General features: G+C 39.1%; 2 protein-coding genes across 2 annotated transcripts in view; one reads left to right on the forward strand and one right to left on the reverse strand.

The window, feature by feature from the left end:
* LOC120780383 overlaps positions 1-27,610 on the forward strand; it is a 374,181-nt gene that overhangs the window by 264,380 nt on the left and 82,191 nt on the right. The window lies entirely within an intron of this gene.
* Positions 13,780-15,209, reverse strand: LOC120780319. The gene is made up of 2 exons (XM_040112612.1): positions 15,170-15,209; positions 13,780-15,104 (listed from the first exon to the last, which is right to left on the reverse strand). Exon 2 carries the CDS (start codon positions 14,335-14,337, stop codon positions 13,792-13,794), a length of 546 nt encoding a protein of 181 aa, XP_039968546.1. The 5' UTR covers positions 14,338-15,104; positions 15,170-15,209; the 3' UTR covers positions 13,780-13,791.

Consider the following 27,610-nt stretch of genomic DNA (forward strand, 5'->3'; position numbering starts at 1 on the left):
AGCGAAACATAGCGTTAGCAAAGTGTACAGAGCACACGCAAGCAAACACAATTCAAATATAATTATTAACTGCATTGAGGTGAATGACTTCTAATGCTTAACCTTGAATATTAGGCAAATACGAAGAAGTAGAAATGGCAAAAAATATATAAGAACATATGGTTGAAGTATGCATTGGTTTGCAATCGGTGACTCAACAACATACATATAATATAAAGCACATACATAAGTATACAAGCATATTCATACTTGTATATGAAATTATATTACATTATCAAAAATAGAAAATATCTAAAAAAATAACCCTTATTTGCACATTAACTACTATATTCTTTTGAAAATAGCATAATTTAATTAGAATGTTATCAGTTTTGCATGTATTCATAAAAATACGCAAATTGAGAATCATATCAATTAATATGATTGCATGTTAGGATATAAAAAAATAAGCAATAGCAATGTAAGTATATTTCTGAGCATAATTTTTATTGAATGCTCATCTCTGCTCACGCGCCACAGTCAAAATTTCTCCTTCTCAGCTTCAAATCGAGATAATGGGTTGTCAAAAAAGTCTTGCGGTATTTTTATTGAAGTTTTTTTATTTTATTAAAATTGAAATGAATTTTTGATGATTCATGCCCAGCTCTTCACCGATGCTACGGCTGCTACTATGCCGGTCTCTTTCGACCAATTCAGCGATTTTATCGCAATTTTCGACGACAGGCCTTCCGGAGCATGGCCCATTTTCGACCACCTCTACACCAGAACGAAAACGTTGAAACCATCGTTGTGCGGTGGAAATGGAAACTGTATCGGGTCCATAAACTGCACAAATTTTATTGGCGGCATGAGATGCATTTTTGCCTTTATCGTAATAGTACTGTAAAATACGCCGTATTTTCTCTTTATTTTGCTCCATGTTTGCGACGCTATAACTCACGAACGACTTAACCTATATAACCACTTAAAAGCAATAACATTTGCGCGAACGTATTTCTTATAAAAGTATCTTATCAAAATATCCTTAACAAACAAACATCAAAACAACCTTATCTTGGAACAATACAAATGCACTATCACAATAACAAACAAACAAAACATCAAAACAGCCTTGAGTTTGAATACCACAACAACCGCATCTTAGAACAAAGAAAATGTGTCTTGTTTGCTTAGATGTACATTTACAGATTTTATTCCGAAAGGAGTAAAACAAAAGTTCCACAGGAAGTAGGACTTCCAGCACTAAATGCCTGAAAAAGTGTTGAAATTATTGGAAATGGATTGAAGTATAAATGCTGTAACAGCGGACAATACTTCCAGAACGAATCAAAAGCAGATCCTGAAAAAAAGGACAGCGACGAATTCAGCAAGTTCACATCAGACCCTGAAACAGCGGACTGCGACAATTCCTAAAAAGTGGAACAAGGTAAAAAAGTATAGGTCCTGAAATAATGGATAATACTTTCACCAAGATTTGCAATAGACCATGAAACAGCGGACAACGTTGAATCCTGAACATTGGACAGTTAATTATCCATTGAGGAGCAGCAAAGATGGCCCAACTCTTTGCACAAGTAACTGCATTGATGGCACTCAATAAGCAACAGAAGGAATTTGAACAAAGATTATCCTCAGTCGAAAAGTGAAAATTTCCACAAACACAGGCAATAATTCCAAAAAAAACGGCACCGAAAACAAGGCAAGCCAAAAAGGAAAATGGTTGTTGAATGAAAAGAAAATGTAACACACAAAAAAAATTTACTATGTAATTAGGGTTTTCACAAGACTCATAAAGTTATAAGTTATAACGATTCGAAAACATAGCAATGAGAATTGGAAATGTGTAAACTCATTTTTGTATGAAATCCAACAACAATTTTTTTAAACAAGTGTAAAAAATTATAATATTTACGATCCTTTACGACGGGTTGTGAGTACCCCAAATATAAAAAGGTATTAATTATAAACATAAAAAATTAATCAAATATATACAATAATCAATTATTATAAGCCGACTTTAATCCTAGATGGTTTGAAATGAGGACATTTCATTTTAACAGAGGGGAAAGTTAAGGAATTTCTTATAACAGTATCTTATCAAAATATCCTTAACAAACAAACATCAACACAACCTTATCTTGGAAAAATACAAATGCACAATCACAACAACAAACAAACAAATATCAAAACAACGTTGAGTTTGAAAACCACAAGAACCTTATTTTAGAACAAAGAAAATGTGCATATCTAAGCAAATACTATTTAAATATATATGTATCCGTATAAACCAACCTAAACAAATAATATAATATACAGCTGTATCCAAACAAACTATCATCTAGTAAAAAATAAACATATTTTTGAGCTGCACCGAAATGTGTACTTTTTATGAATACTCTTAAGACTAACTTATTACAAGGTTATACTAACTAGACCTTGCAATAAGTTAGTCTCAAGAGTATTCATAAAAAGTACACATTTATTTATACTAACTAGACCTAGAGGGAGGATGGAGTCATGTGTAGAAGTTCACGCAAGTGAGGAAAGTTCTCTGATCGCCATTCACTTGGGAGTGGCCAGAAACGATTCTTTTACACATGGCTCAAGCAGCTCACTACTTCCGGTCTTTGACCAAGTATCCTCTGGGTAGCCTAAGAACATCCGTTCGAAGGTGAGCTGAATGTGAGAAGGCGAAACATTCCCTACATAGGGTTGTGCGCTGGGCTTGGGACCCGCCACGTAAAAACAATACCAATGAAAAGGAAAACACAGCCTCGGATGAGAGACCCCTTTTGATGACGACCATGGCAAACGGAATAAGGACTACGATTTGAGGGCATGCACCTGGAATGTCCGGACCCTTAATTGGGAAGGTGCCGCTGCCCAGCTGGTTGATGTCCTCGCAAAAATAAAGGCTGACATCACCGCCGTCCAAGAAATGCGATGGACGGGACAAGGACAGAGACGAGTAGGTCCTTGTGACATTTACTACAGTGGCCATATAAAGGAGCGCAAGTTTGGTGTTGGATTCGTGGTGGGAGAGAGACTCCGTCGCCGAGTACTATCATTCACTCCGGTGAATGAACGTCTAGCCACAATCCGCATCAAAGCGAGGTTCTTCAACATATCGCTGATCTGCGCCCACGCTCCGACGGATGAGAAGGACGATGTGACCAAAGATGCCTTTTATGAGTGCTTGGAACGCACTTATGAGAGATGCCCCGCCACGATGTCAAAATCGTGCTCGGCGACTTTAACGCCAGGGTGGGCAAAGAAGGTATATTTGGCACTACGGTCGGTAAATTCAGCCTCCACGACGAAACATCCCCAAATGGGTTGAGGCTGATTGACTTCGCCGGGGCCCGAAATATGGTTATCTGTAGTACTAGATTCCAGCATAAGAAGATTCATCAAGCTACCTGGCTGTCTCCGGATCGAAAAACTACCAACCAGATCGATCATGTTGTGATAGATGGAAGACACGTCTCCAGTGTTTTAGATGTGCGTGCGCTCCGAGGTCCTAACATCGACTCGGACCACTATCTTGTTGCAGCTAAGATTCGCACTCGCCTCTGTGCAGCAAAACGCACGCCAACAAACACAAGGAAGGTTCGACGTCGAGAAGCTGCAATCACAACAGACAGCCGAACGATTTTCTACTCGGCTTGCACTCCTGCTCTCTGAGAGCACTAGTCAACAACTCGGTATAAGGGAACTGTGGGACGGCATTTCAAATTCCTTACGTATAGCTGCAACCGAAACCATTGGTTTTCGGAAAGAGCAAAAGAACAGCTGGTACGACGAAGAGTGCCGTGTCGCAGCGGAGAGAAAACAGGCTGCCTACCTCGCCACGTTACGATCGACCACTACACGTGCGGGATGGGATAGATACCGAGAGTTGAAGAGGGAAGCGAGACGCATTTGCAGACAGAAGAAGAAAGAGGCCGAAATGCGTGAGTACGAAGAGCTTGATAAGCTGGCCGACAGGGGTAATGCTCGAAAATTCTACGAAAAAATGCGGCGGCTTACAGAAGGTTTCAAGACCGGAGCATACTCTTGTAGAACCCCCAAAGGTGATCTAGTCACTGATGGGCAGAGCATACATAAATTATGGAGGGAACACTTCTCCAACCTGCTGAAAGGCAGTGAACGCACAACACCAGGAGAAGGAGAACCCGATTCCCCAATCGATGACGATGGAGCAGACGTTCCATTACCCGACCATGAAGAAGTTCGAATAGCAATTGCCCGCCTCAAGAACAACAAAGCGGCAGGGCCGACGGACTACCGGCCGAGCTATTCAAACACGGCGGCGAAGAACTAATAGGGAGCATGCATCAGCTTCTTTGTAAAATATGGTCGGACGAGCATGCCCAACGATTGAATTTAAGTGTGCTATGCCCAATCCATAAAAAAGGAGACCCCACAATCTGCGCCAACTACCGTGGGATTAGCCTCCTCAACATCGCATATAAGGTTCTATCGAGCGTATTGTGTGAAAGATTAAAGCCCACCGTCAACAAACTGATTGGACCTTATCAGTGTGGCTTCAGACTTGGAAAATCAACAACCGACCAGATATTCACCATGCGCCAAATCTTGGAAAAGACCCGTGAAAGGAGAATCGATACACACCACCTCTTCGTCGATTTCAAAGCTGCTTTCGACAGCACGAAAAGGAGCTGCCTTTATGCCGCGATGTCTGAATTTGGTATCCCCGCAAAACTAATACGGCTGTGTAAACTGACGTTGAGTAGCACCAAAAGCTCCGTCAGGATCGGGAAGGACCTCTCCGAGCCGTTCGATACCAAACGAGGTTTCAGAGGTGCGACTTCTTCAACCTGCTCCTGGAAAAAATAGTTCGAGCTGCAGAACTAAACAGAGAAGGTACCATCTTCTATAAGAGTGTACAGCTGCTGGCGTATGCCGACGATATTGATATCATCGGCCTCAACACCCGCGCCGTTAGTTCTGCTTTCTCTAGGCTGGACAAGGAAGCACAGAAAATGGGTCTGGTAGTGAACGAGGGCAAAACGAAATATCTCCTGTCATCAAACAAACAATCGTCGCACTCGCGACTTGGCTCTCACGTCACTGATTACAGTCATAACTTTGAAGTTGTAGATAATTTCGTCTATTTAGGAACCAGCATTAACACCACTAATAATGTCAGCCTGGAAATCCAACGCAGGATTGCTCTTGCCAACAGGTGCTACTTCGGACTGAGTAGGCAATTGAAAAGTAAAGTCCTCTCTCGACGAACAAAAGCTCAAACTCTATAAGTCGCTTATAATTCCCGTCCTGCTATATGGTGCAGAGGCTTGGGCGATGACAGCAACCGATGAGTCGACGTTACGAGTTTTCGAGAGAAAAATTCTGCGAAAGATTTATGGTCCTTTGCGCATTGGCCACGGCGAATATCGCATCCGATGGAACGATGAGCTGTACGAGATATACGACGACATTGACATAGTTCAGCGAATTAAAAGACAGCGGCTACGCTGGCTAGGTCATGTTGTCCGGATGGATGAAAACACTCCAGCTCAGAAAGTATTCGACGCAGTACCTGCCGGGGGAAGCAGAGGAAGAGGAAGACCTCCACTCCATTGGAAGGACCAAGTGGAGAAGGACCTGGCTTCGCTTGGAATATCCAATTGGCGCCACGTAGCGAAAAGAAGAAACGACTGGCGCGCTGTTGTTAACTCGGCTATAATCGCGTAAGCGGTGTCTACGCCAATTAAGAAGAAGAGAACTAGACCTTGTAATAAGTTAGTCTTAAGAGTATTAATAAAAAGTACACATTTCGGTGCACCTCAAAAACATATTTTTTTTACTCATTTTTACTTCTGGTAAAAGTTAACTCGATATGTATGTACATACATGCATATGTTCGTATAACATTTCCACACAAATAATGCATACACAACATACATACATACATATTGGCGTACGCATGTAAATATGTTGCCCGTAATGGCTACAAATTTTGTTCTGAAAAACCACAATCGTTTCAAACATCATCATACATACTTATATGCGTACACATGGAAATATGTCACCCGTAAAAACTATATCCATTGTTCTGCAAAAACAATAATTCGCGACGAAGCAAAAGCTAAAAAATATAATAATAAATTGAACATATTTCCGATATTTGCATGAGAAGGGAAAAGTGACAACCCTTCAAATATAAATATTCAAATATATTAGAATAAAATTGACAACATAGTTCATTTCTCGATTTTCAAGTCAAAAACTGTTTTTAAAAAATATTCAATATTTCTCTGACTTATGTGTACAGTTAACCCCGGTTAAGTAGTACTTCCCTTAAGTGCCAGTAGCGCCGGTATCTTCCTGCATCTCAAGTTTTGTTTTTTTAAATATACAGAAATTATTTTTTCAGATACCAGGTGTTCAGGTAAGTATTTACACTAACTTATGTACCATATTATATTTTTATTTTTAACAAACCACACAAATCTGTACGTCTGAATGTGGTTACTAAATGGGATTGACTGTATTTGTCAACAAATTTACGTATACAAATACATACATACATGTGTAATAATCGATTTCAAACATTTTACATTTCGAAAATATGTTTACGCGGCTTGCAAAAATCTGTATCGATATGTATGCAACCTCATTCATAAACATAAATATTTATGTTGGTTTGTAGGCTAAGCTGTTATAGCTGAAACAGCGAATTCCGCTCCTCCTTTCCTTAGTTAACGCCCGTAGCGAACAAAATTTATGAAAAGTTGAGCTCGTAGAAATCAGCGATTATATTTTGTTTTCATTTGAACAATGTTGCCATTGCTCAATACGCATATATAGCTTTTGTTGTGGAGGCGAAGTAGTTCGTAGTAAATAGTATTAAATGAATATGTACTTTAATTACAACTATGTACCTCTTGCAATCTCGTATTCCTTTTCTATATTCTCTTTTTTTATATTCTTTTATAAACTGTAAAGACATCTTTATCCAGATTGACTAAATTCGGTCGTTATTTAAACTTAAACCTTCTCGGACCATCAGATTATGGGCCCAGAATCTTATATAATCGCGAACGACCGGACGATAAACAATATAAGTACATTTAATTAATTGAAAAAACAATTTGAGGCAAATGAAGTATAGTAAGAATCGACCCGCTAAACGCGGAAAATTATGATTCCTGGAAGCTACAAATGCGGGCAATTTTAATAAAAATTGATTTGTGGAAATACGCTGATGGCACTAAATTTTGTCTCATAGACGAGACAAGACTCTCTGAGTGGAAAAATGCTAATCAGAAGGCGTCAGCGAATATTACGTTGGCAATAGCGCCATTACAGCTAGGACTGATTTCGGACCGCAGAAGTGCACGTGATATTTGGATAAGGTTGGAATCGACATTCCAATCAAAGCAGTCCGATAGGAAAGCCACGTTACTTAAACGTGTTGTCGCGTATGTCTGAAGACGAGAAAGTTCGAGAACACCTCACCGGGTTCTTCATTGCAGTAGCAAAGTTAAAAGAAATAAGCGTTGCAATTCGCAATTTTGTTGTTGTGCAGTCTGCCGGCGTCATACGAGACATTTACACTCGTGGCTACACAAACTTTACCACTCAAAATTTTCAAGTTTTGTGCACATTTGACTACACTATACAAATTATTTATTTAGAAATAGAAAAAATATTCTAAGAAATGTAGATTGAAATGAGGTTGCTTTAAACGGGCAAAGCTTCCAACTCTTGATTCTGCGAATTTCATCCATAGTCTTTCAGGTCCAGGCGATTCGGTATCCACTTCCATTAGTTCCCCTGTAGCACCATTTACTAATCCATCACTCGTGCTTATGTTGACTGTTACCATATATTTAATCGATGTTTTGAGCTGCAATGTATGAAACATTCCCTGTGTTTCTGATGGCTTGAAACCCTTCACAGCTTCTAATATGTTTGCCCTGACCAAAAAATTTTCAAGGCAGTTCAACCGTACTGTTTCTTCTTCTGCGAGACCCGTCAGAGTTAATAGTTCCTGTATTTTTGGAAATAGAAGTTTGTGTTGCTCAATACCTTCCTCATTCTCCAAGGCGAAAAGAACTTCTGTACGCGGCATCGGCGGATATGGCATGTTGAATCGGCACACTTGTTTTCCATGCAGGTATCTTAGGCAAGCTCGACCATGTCTGTGTTTTTGGTACTGAATAATTTCCTGCAAGTTCAAATCATCCCTATCAGTCGTAATGTGTCGGTCGATGAAAGTTACAATCTTTGCTTGCTAGCTCATCAGCTTTGCAATTACCTGCGATTCCGCTGTGGCCTGGCACCCATTCAAGTCTTATAATAAATACTCTCGCTGCCAGCGACAGCGACGCCAGACACTCTTCGACCAACCCTGAACGCACTGTAAGTGAGTTCAAGGTTAGTATCGTCGCCCAGCTATCTGAGTGAATGGTCACTTCTCTATGGCTCTATGGTGTCATAGAGCCAGAGGACTACTTTCGGTGACAGGCCCCACCTCTTGCCAATAGCTCCTCTACAGCAGTATAGGGCAATCGATGCCTTTTTGGCTCTCTCCTTGATGTTTGGCTTCCATGAAAGGTTTTTATCCAGGATGAGCCCTAAATATCTCTGTGATAAGAAACTTTCCTTTGACCATAAGTGCTACATCGTCCGCTACGATCCATAGAAGGGAAGAAAGAACCCCTCCTTGAGGGGTTCCCCTACTACCATTTCGCCGCGCGCGGGCTGCCACATTCTGTTTCGATCACTCTGTCGCACAGAAGATTAAAAATGAGGTGCTTGAGGTTCGATTCAACCCCAAGACCGTCTAGAGCAGTTACGACTACCTCCGTCAGGACATTGTTGAAAGCTCTCTCAATATCAAAGAAGGTCCCAAGAGCGAAGTCTTTATCCTCAATGGCTTCCTCGAGCAACGACACGATAGTATGCAGGGCAGTGTCCACTGACCTGCCTTAACGATAAGCGTATTGCGCTCCTGACAGATAGTCTCTCGGAATGCGCCTCCTTAAATACCAGTCCATCAGTCTCTCCAAAGCTCTAGGCAAAAAGGAGGAGAGGCTGATGGGCCTGAAATCCTTGGCCGTAACGTGGGAGGCCTTGCCAGCCTTCGGGATAAACGTAATTCTGACTCGTCTCCAGGCCACCGGAATGTAACATAATCCGATGCAGTTCGCATAGATAGGTGCCAACTAGCTGCATGACACCTTGACAGTCTGCTCCAGCTGCGCTGGTATGATGCCATCCGGTCCCGGGGACTTGAACGGTTTGAACGAATTAATCGCTCATGTCGAGTGTCGCTCATCCAGAAGGTTGGCAAAGGCTGTGTAGTCAACATGCAACGCACCGAAAGATACCTCCGCAGAGGACATGTTGCTAGGGAAATAAGCATCAAGGAGCATCTGAAGTGTTTCTTCACCGCTCAGAGCCCACTTCCCATTTACATCCTTGAGATAACCCAGGGACACTGAGTTTTTTTGCGAGAATACGGCTGAATCTAGTACTTGTATATTAAAAGTCCTGTTTTATACAATGCTCAATCATCAGAGGACCCACTCCTACGGGCCCTGTTAAATAAGCGTCTGCAGGACGCCCTCATTTCCGAGAGTTCCATAGTACACCATAGAGGTTTCTCTCTGCCCTTCGGTGTTTGCAGTGGACAGAAGCTCTCCAGTGCAGTATTGCACGCCGAGCTGAAGTCTTCGATACACTCATCCACCACATCGGATGTGGCCAACGCGGCTACCCCCGGTTTCGACATCCCTTTATCTCCCTTCGTCGCCTTTCCGTCGATGTTAGTATTTATTGACTTGTCCATGCTAATAGGGTCCCCACTCAGAGTCGCCATCCGTTCCCCAGAAGGGTAGTCGCCTTTTATGGTCCCAAGGTTATCTCAGTAGCGAGGACAAGGCGAGGGTTGACGTACGCCGTTATGAGGCGTTCGTTCAGAGCCGACCAGCGTAAAGAAGGAGTCATCTCAACTTACACCTACCACGCCAAATTAACGGCAGGTTATCTGTTAGTTATGTTAGTATTTATTGACTTGTCCATGCTAATAGGGTCCCCATTCAGAGTCGCCATCCGTCCCCCAGAAAAGTGGTCGCCTTTTATGGTCTCAAGGTTATCTCAGTGGCGAGGCCAAGGCGAGGGTTGACGTACACCTCTGAGGTCTGCCAGGATTTTATTGGAACGGAGGTAGTTGCGACATTAGCCCGACAGCCATTTCTGATGACTGTCACCTCATCATACACAGGTGCCAGAAAGCCATCCAGGGTTCTAACAAATCCAAATAAAGTTTTCCTACTCCTCTTGTGAGGGCCGCAGGCCACTTAGCGTTATCCAGGATGCACCAGCGTTTGATATATTTCCTGGCTTACCTTTCGCTATCCAACTGACGATTTGCGGGATCCGACCTATGGAGTTGTACTCTTTCCAACGCTCTTCTCTGGTTATTGGATTCTGGCGTCGTACAGAACGTTCCATTTTATCGCGCTCCTGAGCTCTATATGCGGTGATGCGTCCCTGCTTCTCAGCTCTATACTCAAAAGTTTATACATATGTGCTTTTGAATCGCGCTCCTGGTCCCCAGCTCCATATTCCGGATTCAATCGCCTGATTGAATATCTTAGTTTGTCGCGCATCTGCTCCGCTGCTCTATTTTCTCAATTGGCCTGTCTATATAAATGTTTTGAGGTGTTGCGTCCCTGCTCTTCTGCTCTATACTCCGGATTCAAACGCCTGTTTAAATGTGCTATTGAGTCGCGCTCCTGCTCCTCAGCTCTATATTCTGGATTCAATAGCCTGATTGAATTTCCTATTGTGTCGCTCTTGTTCTATATTCTAGATTCGTTCGTCTGGTGGAGTGTTCCGCGATGTTGCGTCCCTGCTTCTCAACTCTATACTCCGGACTTAAACCCCTGATTGAATGCCTATTGTGTCGCGCTTCTGCTCCGCTGCCCTATATTCTGGATTCGTTCGCCTAATCCCCTCCTCAGCTCTGTATTCCGAATCCAGTCATCGGTTTAAATATCTTATTGGAACGTGCAGAACTGTAATTGTGTAATTGTGCGATAAAGTCGGCGTTCCTCATTCGATTTATTTCTAAATTTTGGCTATATTGTTGTCGGCTTCGATTCAAAGCATAACGACGTCTTTGTTCCTGCGACTGCCTAGATACTCTTGGCATTTTTATAAATAAAAAAAATCTGAAATATTTATACCAATAAAAATTAATAATAAATAAATAATAATATATTTTAAAAAAATAATGGTTATTTAAAACAAAATTTTCGATAAATTTGAAATTGCTTGTGTCGTTCAAAGTTTAAGCTGCACGCGTAAACTGAAGTAATCCGAAGTGTTTGCACCCTATTAATAAAATTTTTTAGAGCACTATATGTAAAATCATTGCTGTTTTTTACCTGGTTACACTTTACCTAATCTTACAACTTTTTTTAAATATTACCTAGGTTTTGTTTTGTACCTACCTATCAGTTCATTAGGGTTTTAAAACAGGACAATTATGTTTACAAAATTACCTCCTACCTAGATTTTGTTTATTACCTACCCATCTGTTAATTTGGTTAGGATAATTATGTTTACAATGTTAATTATTCATAATTATCTGTATCTATTAATATACATATATATTAGGGTGCTTAAAAAAAAATTTTATAATTTTTTTTTCAACTCTTACCCCCTCAAATGTTAGTGATTGACAAACAAAAAATCTTCCGTCAAGATAGGCGCTGTAGCTTAACTCTAAGGGGTCGCTATTTTTATTTTAGGTTCCCATACATTTAACATAGGAATTTTCGGTTTTTCATTCAAACTAAAATTTCACCAACTAATTTTCGTTTCTCAAAAATAACCATCACATATTCAGAAAGTTCACTTTTTAAACTTTAAAACTTTCTACGACAAAGTTTGATTATCTCAATTAGGCGACTAAACATAGTTATTTGAAATTTGGAATTTTTGCTATAAAAATAAAAAAAGTTTCTGAGAATAATAATTTTCAACATTTTTTTGAAGCACCCTAATGTACTTATATAATAACATATTTGAAAAATTAGGGATTTATTTATTATATGACTAATTTAATCATTATGATGCTACTTATCTTATGTACCATATATGTACATATATTATTGTCAAATAAAAAACCTTGCAAACAAAAATTTATTTTGATCGGTAAATTATAGGCAGCTTTATGATATAATTGTCCGATCTGTCAAGTTTCCCTGGATACTGTATCATTGGCGTAGACACTAATCCATGGGAAAATTCGTCAAGCAAATTTGCGGAAATATTAAGGCGTTAATTACAAAAGAGGCATTACTTACTCATCGAACTATGATTAGTTCCTACCTACGTTATTACCTAGGTTTTGTTTTGTACCTACCTTTCAGTTAATTAGGGTTTTAAAACAGGATAAGTATGTTTAAAAAATTAGTGCTCTGTTATTATTATTAATATATAATAAAATATGTGTCTAGAAAAATTAGGGATTTAATTATTTTATGGCAAATTAAAAAAAAAAAAAAATTGTTTCTCCTTATTCTTATATTATGTGTTCTTAACATAATTTTAAACTTGTTTTCCCAGTTAGTTACATGTCATACCTTACTACTTTTATTGAAAGCGCAAATTGGAAAGTAATTGATATTATAACCGATTTGTTTAGAATATATTATTTGTATAGTGGTTAATTCTGATAACAATATAACAAAAATTATGTAGAATATTAATTAGTTCCGTTACATCTACAAACTATATTACATTGCGCAGAAAATTGGTTCTCTACTTATGAAAAAAATAATTCATGTAAAATTTTGTGAAGATATTTAGCCAAAGTTGCCCACGTATGAAGTTGATTTTGATTGGTCAGTTTGTATGACAGTCCGATATCTTGGACAATAATCCATGCTAAATTTCATGAACATTTCTTGTCACATAAGAACTTAATTTTGATTTTTTAGTTTGTATGGCAGGTTTTGTTATACGACCTGTAAAATTTTTTAAACTATTGTAGCGTTGCCTTAGAGCAGTGGTTCCCAAACTTATTTTGTCTACCGCCCACTTTGAGAATAAATATTTTTTTAGTGCCCCCATTTTTTCACCTACTTAAAAACCACTATAACTTCAAGTTAATTATTGTGGTCTATATATGTATATTAACGGAGAATTCTAATCGAAACGGGAAGGTGGGGAAATGTTGAATGTGTTTTGATTTCGGTTAAAAAGTCACATAAAAGTTATTTTTTGTGAAAATTCCAAAGCATGGATTTGTAGTGCGAGTCGTAACCTTCCTTTTGATAACATTGGTTTGATAAAATTCTACAAAAATTTAAAAGTTATAGTCATTGGCGCAAAAAACCTGATTTTGCGATTTTGAAAAAAGGTGGGGAATGTCTGTAAATCGATTAAAACATGACTGTTACCGATGAAAAACGTTTATTTATCAATGGAAATGAAAGAGAGATTCATAAATAATAAGAAAAATAGGAATTGGCGAAAAAAATTATTCCGACTCGCAGTGGATGCAGGTGTAAGTGTTCGGGTTCGGTCCGGCACATTTCAAGTGAATCCCTCGATCACAAACGATGCAATGGGCCGTGTTTTGACGATTCTCGTGCTTCGGCATCTTTTTCTTGCAAATCGAGCAAAAATCGAAGTCCTCTTCGATGTCGGTTTCGGTCGGAGACGGGCTTCTCTTCCGTGGCGTCTTCGATTTGCCACGGCCTTTTTGCTTCTTGGCTGCTGGTTCATCGGCTGCCTTCGTCAATTTTTGCCGCTTTTTTTCGGCCTCGTTGACTCCATTGTCTTGTGGCCACGTTTTGATTTCGGCACAGGTGAGCCCAATTTCAACGGGCCAACCGATTTCAATGCATCACGGAGCTGTGGAGCCGAAACAAGAGACAACGACGATGATGCAGCACCATTTGTTGAAGCTGGGGCACTTGTCGATGCCTCCGACGTTGACACCTCCTCATTCGCAGCAGTCACAATGGCATCACCAGAGGCAAGAACTCGACGTTGATTGTCGGCGTCTTTCTCTTCGTCACCGAACAAATTTTCGCCGCTCAGTTCCGAAGCAACAAAGTCAACTTCAGTGAAAATTTGCGGGTTGAACGGGTAGATGCCAGTTGTTCGGAAGCCGGATTTGATGGTTTTCGGCGTTAACATAACATCGAGGCACTGATCGACAAGGAGCGGCACATGATGCAGATCGAAAGTGACACCAATGTTGGACTTTTTCCATTCATCATGCTTCACGGTCATCATGCCTTTAAATGGTACAAATACCGCAACATCTAGCGGCTGCATTTAGTGCGTGCATTTCGGCGGAAAAGACAGCAACGTGATGCCATGATCCAACGCCAAATCTATCGCCTCTATCGATAAATGCGAACCGTGGTTGCCCAGCAGCAACATGGTTGGCGAATCGGCATTAGCACCGGTGTGCTTGATGAAATGACGCATGAATTGAGGGAATACGTCAGAGTTCATGTAACCAGAACCGTTCGCAACACCAACAGCACCATGACTCGCATGAGTCATAAAAATCTCTTTCATGTTGACTCGGGGAAAGAGGAAGAATGGCGGTATAGACTGGCCACTAGCGCTGACGACCAAAGCCAAAGACACATTGGTGCCTTTTTCGGCAGATGTTGATGAGCCGACCTGCTTTTGTCCTTTGCGCGCGATGGTTTTGACAAGTCTGGTTGGCACGGTCGGGCACCCGGTTTCATCCATGTTCCATATTCGGTGAGGTTCAAACGGCGTCTTACCGAGAACGGATGAAAGGTTGGCAAAGAATGCATCGACATTCTCTTTCTTGAATCGCTTCGCACGGCTCTGGCTTACTTGCTCTGGTGTTCGCAGTGACAAATTTTAGTGGCGTTTCATGAACGCCAACTGCCAATCCTTACTCGCCTGTTGATTGTCGTTCCATGGATCCGGATACGACGCGCCAACTTTCCGAGCAAATTCATACGCGAGCTTACGAAGCTCCATCAAACTAAATTCCAGTTGATGTCGCTGGCCTGGAGAATGTAGCTTATCAGCGCCTTCTCTTGTTCGATGTTGAAGATCTGAAATAAAAAAAAAATTATTTATTATTCGATGAAAGAAAAAGAAAGAAACCAGCAGAACTCACTGTTTTTGTGCCCATCATCGTGCTTTCAGCCAGCAAATTCTTCATTACATCGGCATTGGCAGTAGTAACGTCGATGCTCGCACCATCAAATGCTGTAATATAACGCATCAGGTTGGTCCTCGGAATTTTGTGTGCCGTCGCAGATTGTCGAACGCTGTTGTGATGTATTTTCACCGACTTGATCGCCTCCAAAATGTTGTCGAAATCAACAATTTTCTCTTGTTTGGGATAGTACCGCGGCATAATGACTAAAAAAAATTTTTCGGAGCACGAAGCTATCAGGAAATGTTGAAAAACTATTGTGTTGTTGAAATTCTGCACGAAAAATCACTTATACACGTCAAATATATGAAGTTAGCATGTCAAATGTAAAAAATGACGGTGGATAATGAACACAATGTAAATTCGTGCAAAATTTCTTTTGTGTGTCGAAGGCTAAAGGCTCAACTAATATTATAAACATATTTACCTGGATGAATTTATTGGAAAATGTGAAAAAAATCAACTGTACACAGAGTTGAAAAAAAACTTTCGGAGCGTCGAATTTTTTTTGTTGTCGCAGAGAGGTTATAACACGTGTTCACAGCTCGAGTGCTATATAGGAACTGAGCTTAGTATGAGACGAGCCGATGACAGTTGGTTGCAGCTGTCAACCTATACTAGGGAAAAAAATATCGCGCTGGCCCGGGATTCCCCCCGTGCCCAACATTCCCCATAACATACAACGGCGCCTAGGTCTCAAGTTAACTAAGGGTGGAGCCCCCTGCCAATAAGAATGATTATTGAAACACAACTTTATAGTATTAAAACAGAGAATATTTTATTAAAAATAAAACTAAAATAATCGATCCATATATAAAAACTAATGTGAAGGATGAATCTGATGCTGTTTAATAAGTTTGTTAATATCAGGTTCCAATTTACTCAAGAACAGTCGCAAGTCGCCACGTTCGGTAACAAGCAAACGACTTCTATTTTTAGTAAGCAGTGTTATCACAGCACTAAATCCGCGTTCACAAAATATGTCGATTTATTTCCTCGTTTGTTGTAAATTCTATAAGTTCTTCTTCCAGCTGAGGTGACATTGCTGTGTTGACATTTGAAAACGGATCCAACACCCAGTCTGATATTTCCAAGTTCAAAATATCCTGGTATCATTCGGTGAAGTCAATGTGGAGATTTTCCAAATGTTGGCAGTAAGCAAACAATTCGTCGTTACTGCATGATACTGATAAATTCGGAAAGTTGTGAAACTCACGTCTGCCCAGATTCTTTTTGTGTAGAAGAAGTTTGGCTGCGAAAGCAGCAACGAGGTTTTTTGTTTTAATTAAATTTAGTTTATCGCCTTGCAGTTGGAGATTCATGTCGTTGAACAATTTATACAGGTCTGTCATGTAAGCTATATCATTCTTTAATGTTATGAGCGTGTCTTGCAATTCTGTATCTTTAGTTTCCAAGAACTCTATAATAGAGTCAAACAGGTTGTAGAATCGAGTCAGACAATTGCCTCTTGATAGCCAACGAATTTCAGTATGAAACAATAAACGATTGAAATCCTCGTCATTAGTAACACAAAGCTGATGAAATAATCTATCATTCATAGAGCTGTTGCGGATTTTATTGACTGCTTTGATGACATATTGCAGTGATTGAAATAGTTTTTCACTTAAGTTTCTAGCAACTAAATGTTGTCTATTAATAACGCAATGTACACCAAGGACATCTGGAATTTTATTTTTTAAGTACGCTATGAAGCCGTTATGGCACCCTGTCATAGCCGGAGCGCAAAGGAATTTCTTTCTCATCGCAAAACGTTTCCAATATATTGAATATGGTTTCGCCTTTTATATCGGTCTCTAAATTTCTTTCAAATAAAAGTTCTTCACATATTTTCTCATCTTTAATAAAACTCACGTAAGACAACAACAATGCTTCATTAGTTGGTAAAGTGGACTCATCCAGCTGAATTGAAAATTGACTTGACCTCAGGTGATCGCACAATGTTTCTTCAATGTTTTCAGCCATTTCATCAATTCGTCTTTGCACAGAATTATTACTCAAAGGAATTTTTCGGATAATATCTGCGGCCGGTTTATGAAGCACGGTAGTTATTACTTCATTTATTGCTGGCAATATTAACTCTTCTCCGATGTTATGTGGTTTTCCTTTTTGAGCAATTAACAAAGAGATATTGTACGAAGCTCGAAGTCCGTCGTCATCTTCAATAATTCAATTCAATAAAATAGGACGAGTTTGAGCAATCTTTTAATTCATATTAGTTGATGTTCACAAGTTGTTGTTGAGAGTCGAGAGCTCATGTAGTCGTTGTCTAAGAGGCTCCTAGCTAAAAAAAATTACAAATAACCCCCAGGCCTCTACACAACGCCCCATTTTCTTTCTGGGTCTCTTACCGCCCTCCTTGATACCTGCAGCGCCCACAAGGTGGCGTTATCGCCCACTTTGTGAAACACTGCCTTAGAGAATAAACCACGACGAATTTGCAGAACATATCTCGTCAACTAAAAAAGTTTCCAATGCACGCATTTGACTCCGATCGTTCAGTTTGTAAGGAAGCTATATGCTATAGTAATCCGATGTGAACAATTTCTTCGGAGGGTACATTATTTCTATGAACAATAACTCATATCAAATTTCGTGAAGATACATACATACATATGTATATCATCAAATGAGAAAGTTTTCCATGCAACCATTTTATTTCGATCATTCAGTTTGTATAAAGCTATATGCTAGAGTAATCCGATTCTCTCTCTGATTCTGATCGTTCGGTTTGTATGGTAGCTAGATGCTTAAGTAAGCCGATTTGAACAATTTCTTCCTATATATTACATTATTATCTTAGAAAATAACCTGTGTCAACTTTTGTAAAGATACATTGTCAAATGTGAAAGTTTTCCATACAAGAACTTGAATCCGATCGTTCAGTTTGTATGGCAGCTATATGTTATAGTGGTCCGATATCGGCAGTTCCGACAAATGAGCAGCTTCTTAAAGAGAAAATGACGTTTGCAAAATTTCAAAACGATATCTTTAAAACTGAGGGACTAGTTCTGGGTGTTACAAACTTCGTGGCAAACTTAATATACCCTGTTCAGGATATAATTAAAAACGAAACACATTCAGCTATAGATAAATCAATTGAAAGCTTGCAGGAGCTTTACAAAATGAGCTCGAAATGTAAAAGACTGGCATGCGATGAAAAAAGTATATTTTTAATTTTTTTTTTAATTGAAACATAAAGTTTAGTCGGTGTATCACTTTAAACACAATAAAATTCGCCGCTTTTGTATAAGCACAGAAAAGCTAATCTGTGTTTTACTCACTAAACTTAATAAATTAAAAACTATAATTTTTATTAGGTAATATACATAATTTAGTTTACTTATGCTTACTAAAAACATAAAAGAAAAACCAAATTGAAGAAAATACCGAACGAACGAAAAGGTCCGAAAAAAATTTAAGAAATGGTAAGGTTTGAGAGTAAAAGGAAAAGCCAATCGTATGTTGATAGCAGAGAACGTATATTTATAGGGAAGGTTCACGTTGACGAGAATTTAGAGATATTTCAATTTTGGGATATTTACTGTTTTGGATGAGCGTGTTTCACCACATTTAACATCAGGGGACACGAAAATAGCAGAATTGAGGATTTTCAGTTTTAAATGAGAAAAATTATGCTATTTCCGATGTTAACCCTTTCGGTGATTCTATGCCATATGTCATAGCCACTTTTTGAAGCCCATTTTAGGTCATAATGCGTGTGGGTACACTTTTTTATTAATTTTCTATTTTTCTTTGAAGTGTTATTCATAAATAAATTAAAAAAAAAAATTTATTGATGGACCCTACACATTGTTATGTTTCAGAGAGCAAGCGTTCCTCGTTAGATTCACAATTTGCATAAAAAAAACATGTTATTGTTTTATATAGTATTTTGTTAAATAAAATTGTTAATTTGTTAGATTTTTGTAATTCATTTAGTAGATAAACATTGCCTTAGTAATTTAGCAAAAAATTAGATCCGAAATATAGTTCAATAGAGCTACCCGATTTTTTTTATTTCTACCATGCCATATGGCATAAATTTTTCCCAAAGGAAATTTTTCACTTTGTTGTATAAGTTCATATTGACTAGACGTGTTGGCAATGCCTAATAAACTAAACACCGAAGAAATTGAAAATATTTTAATTAGTTTTGATAACTCAGATATATTTGATTTTGATGATGAGAAAGAAGAAGAAAATAGTTTTTTGGAGTCACTATTGCAAACTTTAAATGATAGAAATAACAATGCCTTCTTGATCGAAGAGTTAACTAATCCGGATGGGAATACTGATCAATTTGAGAAAAATTTGGATGTGGGAGATGATTTGATGGATTTGGAAGATGCCTCGGATCCACCATTCAAAAATATTACTTCATATAGATGGGCAAAGACAGATTGGAATACTCCAATCTCAGGCTTTTCAGAAAGTTATCCAAAGCAAGATGTAAAAACTCCTGTTTCATATTTTCTAAAGTACTTTCCATATGATTTTATTGACACTATTGTTCAGGCAACAAATCAAGCCTCACTTATGAAGAGTGAAACCACTGTTAGTGTTGAAAAAGAAAAGATTCGGACATTAATGGGATTGGAAATCATTATTGGAACAATCGGATATCCTCGATTATAAATGTACTGGGCTGGTGCTACTGAAATACCAGCCTTTCGTAAAAACAAGACAAGAAAACGGTTTCATATAATACGTATTTGTATAAAGTTTTGCATAGAGGGGAACTCAACCAACAAATTTTTAAAGTTCGTCCACTTATATGTAAATACATTCCTGAAAAAATCGTATGATATTCCAAAAGATGAAAACTGCTGCTGTGATGAAATGATGATTCCATGCAAATCGAAAACTGGATTGAAGCAGTATGTGCCTAAAAAGCCTATTAAATGGGGAATAAAAATATTTTGCCTATTTAGCTCAAATGGAATTGTTTATGATCTGGAAATATACCAGGGAAAAAACACAATTGTTGGAGACTCAAAGTTAGGTTTTTGTTCGGATATTGTTATTCATTTATGTAAAACTATTCCGTAAAATAAAAACCACAAGATATTTTTTGATAACTATTTTACCACTATAAACTTATTAATATATTTGCGAGAAAAGAGAATATGGGCAACAGGCACCATACGAGGAAACAGAATTGGAAAAGCTCCCCTAAAACCAGAAAAGAATTTAAAAAAGTTAGGAAGAGGTAGCTATGACTATTGCATTGAAAGGAATCAAAACATTATCGTTTTGAAATGGCTAGATGGGGGCTGTGTTTAATTGGCTTCGTCCATTTATGGTGATAAAGACACAAAAGAGGTCACCAGATTTTGTTCTGAGCAAAAGAAAAAGATCGTTGTATCACAGCCTAACGTTATAGCTGTGTATAATAAATATATGGGAGGAGTCGACAAGATGGACTTTTGCTATCTTCGTATCGAATTTCTATTCGGACAAAAAAGTGGACCCTTAGAGTTTTCGACCATTTTCTCGACTTAGCAGTATGCAACTCTTGGTTAGAATATCGCAATGAGTACGAAAGTAATAACATAAGAAAAAAATATCAAATGGACTTATTAGCGTTCCGGAATGATGTAGATGATGGATTGCTGGCATTGGCGACAGTTCACAGTGTCGCACGAAAAAGAGGAAGACCCAAGCAATCGGAGGACTTAGACCTTTCTAGCACTCCATCAACTTCGAAATCAAGACCTTCATATGAAAGGGCACCTTCAGGTTCGATTCCTTTCGATGGTATTCAACATTTATTTCTAAATTTGAATTTGTTTTATATTATTTATTTTTTTTCAGAGAACTATACAGATGCAGACATACTCTTGAACCAGAAATTGACCATGAATTCCTATTTTTTATAGTTTAAGTTACAATGAACTCTTATTTTTAAAAATTTTTCCGTTTGCTTAGGTTTAAGTTTAAAAAAATAATTTTAATCCAATAAAAACAACAATTTTAAAACTGAATTAAGAACTTATATATTTTACTTTTTCCTTTAAATACTTAGATTCTATGCCATATGGCATAGTGCCCAAAAACCACTTTTGCAAACAAAATGTTAAAAAATTAGTTTTGATTATTCATAAAGTGGGCTTAAGAATATAAAAAAAAACTAAAAAATAGATTTTTAAAACCAAAAACAAAAAAGAAGCCCCGAAAGGGTTAAGGTATGTAAGTATGTACGCTTACAGGTTCGCATATTTACAATGCGCAAACGACTCTGCATATAATTTATTTACATACACACACATGTATATTTTCTATATACAAGTTAACACAGCACTTCAGACAATTCCCACCATCGGTCAGAAACTCAGTACGAAACTCGAAACCCAGCAATAGCTGAAGTCGCATGAGCAATATTAGCGGCTTCACACGCGCATCCGATTAACTGCTGATTATAGGGAACGTGACCCGGTACAAGCGAAGGTTTAATTTAGACTTAAGGTAAAAATTGTATTCAGTCTTAAGACAACATTTTTATAATAAAGACGCGGATGCGAGTCCGCTATCCTTTTTTAAAAATCAAAACCACAAACTAATGGTTTAATTGGCGCCCGAGCAGGGACCGCGCGCGAAGGTAGTGAAAGCCTGAAAATTAAAAAGTAAGGCTACGCGAGTGAGTAAAAATTACAATACCCAGTAATACACAAAAGCGGCTACCGGAGCCCCAAAAGATAAAGAATAATAACGTCGAAGGACCAAAGATATCCTGATGGGAAGCTGTCCCCTTACACCGGACTAAAAGCATTAGGATCCGATAGGAAGGAAGCGCATCCTCCACCACGTGCGCAACGAGGGACCCTAGTAGGACAGCAAACGGGACGACACCCCTTGCGCCAGGAGGCTAGATATAAGTAAGCATATAGATTAAGAAATATTAAATTAATTAATTAAAAAATTAGGAAATTTATAAAACATTTGGAAAAAAGTGAAAAGAGATAATTAAAAACCAGAGAATTATAAACTATAAACAAAATAAGAACGGCTTGTACAGCCAATAAATTATAAGAACGAAAGAGCCGAGATTCACCACCTAACGGGGGACCTTCCGGTTCTTAATAACTACAGTCCAACTCTGCGATTCACCATCAAAGGGACCCTCCAGAGGATAAGGACATATAACTAAAAACAATAATATCCTCAAAATATCCAATAAAATTATGCCAAACAATCCGATACGACCCATACGACCTGCTGTGCTAAACGCACCCACCGCAGGCAATACCCAAACATCCCATCCTGTTCCAAATTCTGGCGAAATGAATCTGGAACAATTAACCAGTATTATAAGTGGTGTGGTCACAAACATTTTAAGACAAGAAGGACGAAACATAGTCCAAGCTGCGCTTAATCTAAATGCAAACTTTGCAAACTAAACTGACGTGACTATAAACCCTACACTGACAAACAACATCAACGACTTAGACAAAATCCCTGATGTGGTAAGATCTTTTCGTGAATTCTCTGGGAATCCAGGAGAATTCAGTTCATGGAAGAAAAGCGTGGACAAAATTTTGGAAATATACGAACCTCAAAGAGGATCGCCAAAATACTACGGTATCCTTAACGTAGTAAGAAACAAAATCGTGGGCAACGCAGACATTGCCCTCGAATCATATAACACACCTTTAGAATGGAAGGCTATTTCAAAATGCCTTACTCTCCATTACGCCGATAAAAGGGACGTAGGTACCTTAGAGTACCAAATGACGTCATTAGTTCAAGGTAACCATACTATTCAGGAATTTTACCAAAGGGTATATTCGCACCTATCTCTCATTCTTAATAAACTTGGTTGCATGGAAATCGGTGCTGAATCCATGCATTTACTCACACGAACTTATCGTGACAAAGCCCTTGACACTTTTATTCGAGGACTGAATGGCGATTTGCCAAGGCTCCTTGGCATGAGAGAACCCGTAGACCTCCCTCAAGCTCTTCACTTATGTCTTAAGTTAGAAAACCAGAAATTTCGTTCGCATTACGCGATCAATAATAATTCCCACGTTAGAAAAGCTCAGGACTTTCGCCCACCTCTTCCGCCTAAAAAGGCCACCAACGAATTCTACCCACAATTGGCTTACATTCCTAAGCCATATTTATCTAAACCGAACTACGTGCCTCAGCAACGGCAACAACCAAATTTTAACTATAGCAATTCTCCATACTTTCGGCCAACATATCAACATCCCGCTAGGCCACAACCCCCACGTCCTTTCGGACTTCCGCGTCCAGAGCCAATGGATGTAGACCATTCCCTATTTACAAAAGCGGTTAACTATATGAATAGAAATACACCCAATAACCAAGCTTGGAAACGACCGTCAAATTGCCCTCCACAAGTGCCTTTCAAACAACAAAGGAACTTCCATATAGAAACCGGTAGAGAAGATCTATATGACCAACAAACCACATATGACCACCATGACGAACAAATCGTGACATCGACAAAGGAAGAATACGAAGCATTGTTAAACAACGAACAAATCGAACAACTAGTTCAATAGAGTAGCCAACCCGTCGACATAGATATTAACTTTTTAGGATGAAAAGTTCTTCGTTGCCTTATATAGAATTTAGAACGAAGAACGGAAATTTTTAAAAATTCTTATAGATACAGGATCAAGCAAAAATTACATACAACCACAACTTGTAGCAAAACCAATTCCTAATGAAGAAACTTTTTTTGCAAATTCCATAGCAGGAAAGTTTCAAATTACCCATCATACAATAATTAATCTAGCTCAAATAGATAACTCGAATTTGAAATTTTTTATCCTACCAGGACTGAAATCTTTTGATGGTATTATCGGAAACGATAGCCTCAAACCCCTCAATGCAACTATAAGCATTCGCGATGACACAATTAAATTCGGTAACGGGAAAGAAATAAGAATAAAACAGAAGCTTTCTCCTACAGTAATCAGTATTGACGTAAGGACAGAACATATGACACCTTCTCAGAAATTCCTCATTCAAAAACTTGCAAACAAATATTCTCAGTTATTTCTCGATCCAAATGAAAAACTAACCTACACTACTACCGTGTAAGCGAAATCAGGACTTCTTCAGGTACACCCGTTTACACCAGATATTATCCATACCCTATTGGCATGAGAGAATTCGTCACCAAGGAAATCCAAACCTTACTCAAAGATGGCATAATAAGACCATCACGTTCTCCATACAACTCACCAGTTTGGGTTGTTCCAAAAAAATTAGACGCCTCCGGCGAAAAGAAATTTAATAATGTTACTATTTCCGACAAATACCCCATACCCGAAATAAATGAAATTATTGCGCAATTAGGAAATAATAAATATTTTTCCGTATTGGATTTAAAAAGTGGATTCCATCAAATTCCTTTAAAAGAATCTGACATTGAAAAAACAGCCTTTTCTGTCAATAATGGCAAATATGAGTTTACACGACTTCCATTCGGGCTGAAAAACGCTCCTTCTATATTTCAAAGAGCCTTAGATGATATTCTAAGAAACTATATAGGTAAAATCTGCTATGTCTACATTGATGACATAATAGTTTTCGGCGAAGATGAAGAAAGCCATCTCCAAAATATTGAACAAATATTTCGCATTCTCAAAGAAGCAAATATGAAAGTTCAACTGGACAAGTGCGAATTCTTCCGAAATGAAGTCGAGTTCCTAGGCTTTATTATTTCACCAAGTGGTGTAAAAACCAATCCTTCAAAAATTGAAGCTATACAAAATTTCCCATGTCCGAAATCTTTGAAAGACTTAAGATCTTTCCTTGGCCTTTCCGGCTACTACCGCCGCTTCATAAGGGATTATGCTAAATTAACAAAGCCCCTTACTTTGCTCTTAAGAGGGGAGGATGGACGCATTTCAAAAAATGTATCCTATAAAAAGCAGATAACTCTCAATAGCGCAGCACTAGAAGCCCTCAATAAAACAAAATCCTCACTCGTTTCAAAGGAAGTAGTTTTAGCATATCCTGACTTTAATAAAGATTTTCACCTCACCACTGATGCATCTAATTATGCTCTCGGAGCAGTCTTAGAACAATCAGGCAAACCCATAGCATTCATATCCCGTTCACTAAGTAAAGCCGAAGAAAATTACGCCGCAAATGAAAAAGAAATGCTGGCAATAATATGGGCACTTAATAGTTTCAGAAGTTATTTGTATGGTTCACCCAAAGTAATCATTTTCACAGACCATCAACCCCTAACCTATGCATTAAGTAATAAAAATTATAACGGAAAAATGAAAAGATGGAAATGTATCCTCGAAGAGTACAATTACGAAATGAAATACAAACCAGGAAAGACAAACGTTGTAGCCGACGCACTATCGAGACCTCCACAGACTGACGTTAACGCCCTAACGACTACTGACCATAGCGACACAAGTTCCGCACATCAGCTCATCCCAGCTACTGAAGCATCCATAAATGCCTTCAAAAATCAACTATTCATCTTAATCGGTGACATAGATAACTATACGTTTGAAAGACCATTTCCTTGTTTCCATAGACATAAAATTACTGTGAGAACTAAATATCTATACAGAATTTAGCCCACACAACCCATAAAGGCACACCCTATTGTTCACAACACAACGGGAAAACCACGCCACTTCTAGAAACACAAGAAGATTGAGAAACCAGACATGCAGATGAAATGACAACAACAATGCATACGCAGCGGTAAAACCACGCCACGCAAGCAATACAGCGGCATACCACGAAGACGGAGAAATCAGACAAGCAGATAAAACAACAACAAGCATGCATACGCAGCGGTAAAACCACGCCACTGCCAGCAACATACACCGTCCCAGCAACACACGCCATCCCAACGCAACATGTTGCGAATGTTTTAGCACGCAGCACAGGCTTGCTGGGGAGTTAGGTGATCGATGATCAGGGAGTCAGCACGGGACTGTGACAGCGTACGCACGCGTGGCATCAGACTACGCAGTGAGTTTATCCTCTGGCTAGTCTTGATACCCTGACTTGTGAACGCGTCTGTTAAGGGTGAGCTTGGTAGTGAGTTTATCCTCTGACCAACTCAACATTTAACATCGCGGCCGCTAACACACTCTTCCGTGATCCGGGATCTCTACGCGGCAAAAGTGGTTAAAAGGACCTCTCCAGCGTAGCAGAGGAGCGTAAACGTGTATACCAGTACAGCGTTATTGAAGCCTACACGAGCGTCGGTAGAAGTAGCCGAACGTAGTCGTAGTAGCACGCGAGTGTCAACGTGTACATCAGGACAGCGTCATTGAAGCCTACACGAGCGCTGGCAGAAGTAGCCGAGCGTAGTCGTCGTAGCACGCGAGCGTCAACGTATACGCCAGGACATCGTCATCGATGCATACAGGATCGCCGGCAGAAGTAGTCGAGCGCAGTCGTCGTTGCGGAGGAGCGTCAACGTGTACGCCAGGACACCGTCATTGAAGCCTACACGAGCGTCGGCAGAAATAGCTGAGCGTGGTCGTCGTAGCACGGGAGCGTCAACGTACGCCGCAGGACACCGTCATTGAAGCCTACACGAGCGCCGGCAGAAATAGCTGAGCGTGGTCGTCGTAGCACGAGAGCGTCAACGCACGTCGCAGGACATCGTCATTGCAGTCGTCTAGCACCCAGGAACGCAGCAGAGTGGGAAACGGTATTGCCCTAACGGACCACACAGAACCGTTACCCTGACAGCGTCGTCCTCGGGCGACGACAGTACAACGCAGGAGACAATTTTGCAACATAGATTAATACATATTATACATTAATATAAGTTGAGTGAAATAAAGTACGATTCGCAGAAGAGCACCATTATTTACAAATTTATTGTAACGAACCCTGGAAATGGCGAGTATACCTCAGCAATTTATTCTTGTAAGAAGCAGGGGCAGAAAAAAAGCTTCGTTACATTACAAAACGAGAATATTCGACACAGGACATTATAGACATATTTAAACAACACCTTGACCCAGCATTACTTAACGGTTTATACACTACAAAAAGCTTAATGAGAAATATATCCACTTCACTTTACAAATATCAAAATTAGATTCACACAAACCCTACTTCAAGACATCGTGTCAGAGACAGAACAGGAAGAAATAATTATTAAAGAACATCAGAGAGCACATAGAAATAGTCGCGAAAACAAAACACAAATATTACAGAAATTTTACTTTCCAAGCATGCATTCTAAAATCGAAAAAACAGTTAAACAATGTTCCATATGTCGCGAGCTTAAATATGATAGACATCCTCCAAAACCACGGTTACAAGAGACTCCCATTCCTTAGTTTCCAGGAGAAATCGTACACATTGATATTTACTCGACAGAAAAAAGGCTAATACTCACGGCCATTG

Source organism: Bactrocera tryoni, unplaced genomic scaffold (genome assembly GCF_016617805.1).
Source record: "Bactrocera tryoni isolate S06 unplaced genomic scaffold, CSIRO_BtryS06_freeze2 scaffold_25, whole genome shotgun sequence".
NCBI lineage: Eukaryota > Metazoa > Arthropoda > Insecta > Diptera > Tephritidae > Bactrocera > Bactrocera tryoni.

Excerpts from the sequence above, each read along its gene's own strand:
- LOC120780319 (XM_040112612.1), bottom strand. The coding sequence starts at position 14,337 with ATGCAGCCGCTAGATGTTGCGGTATTTGTACCATTTAAAGGCATGATG.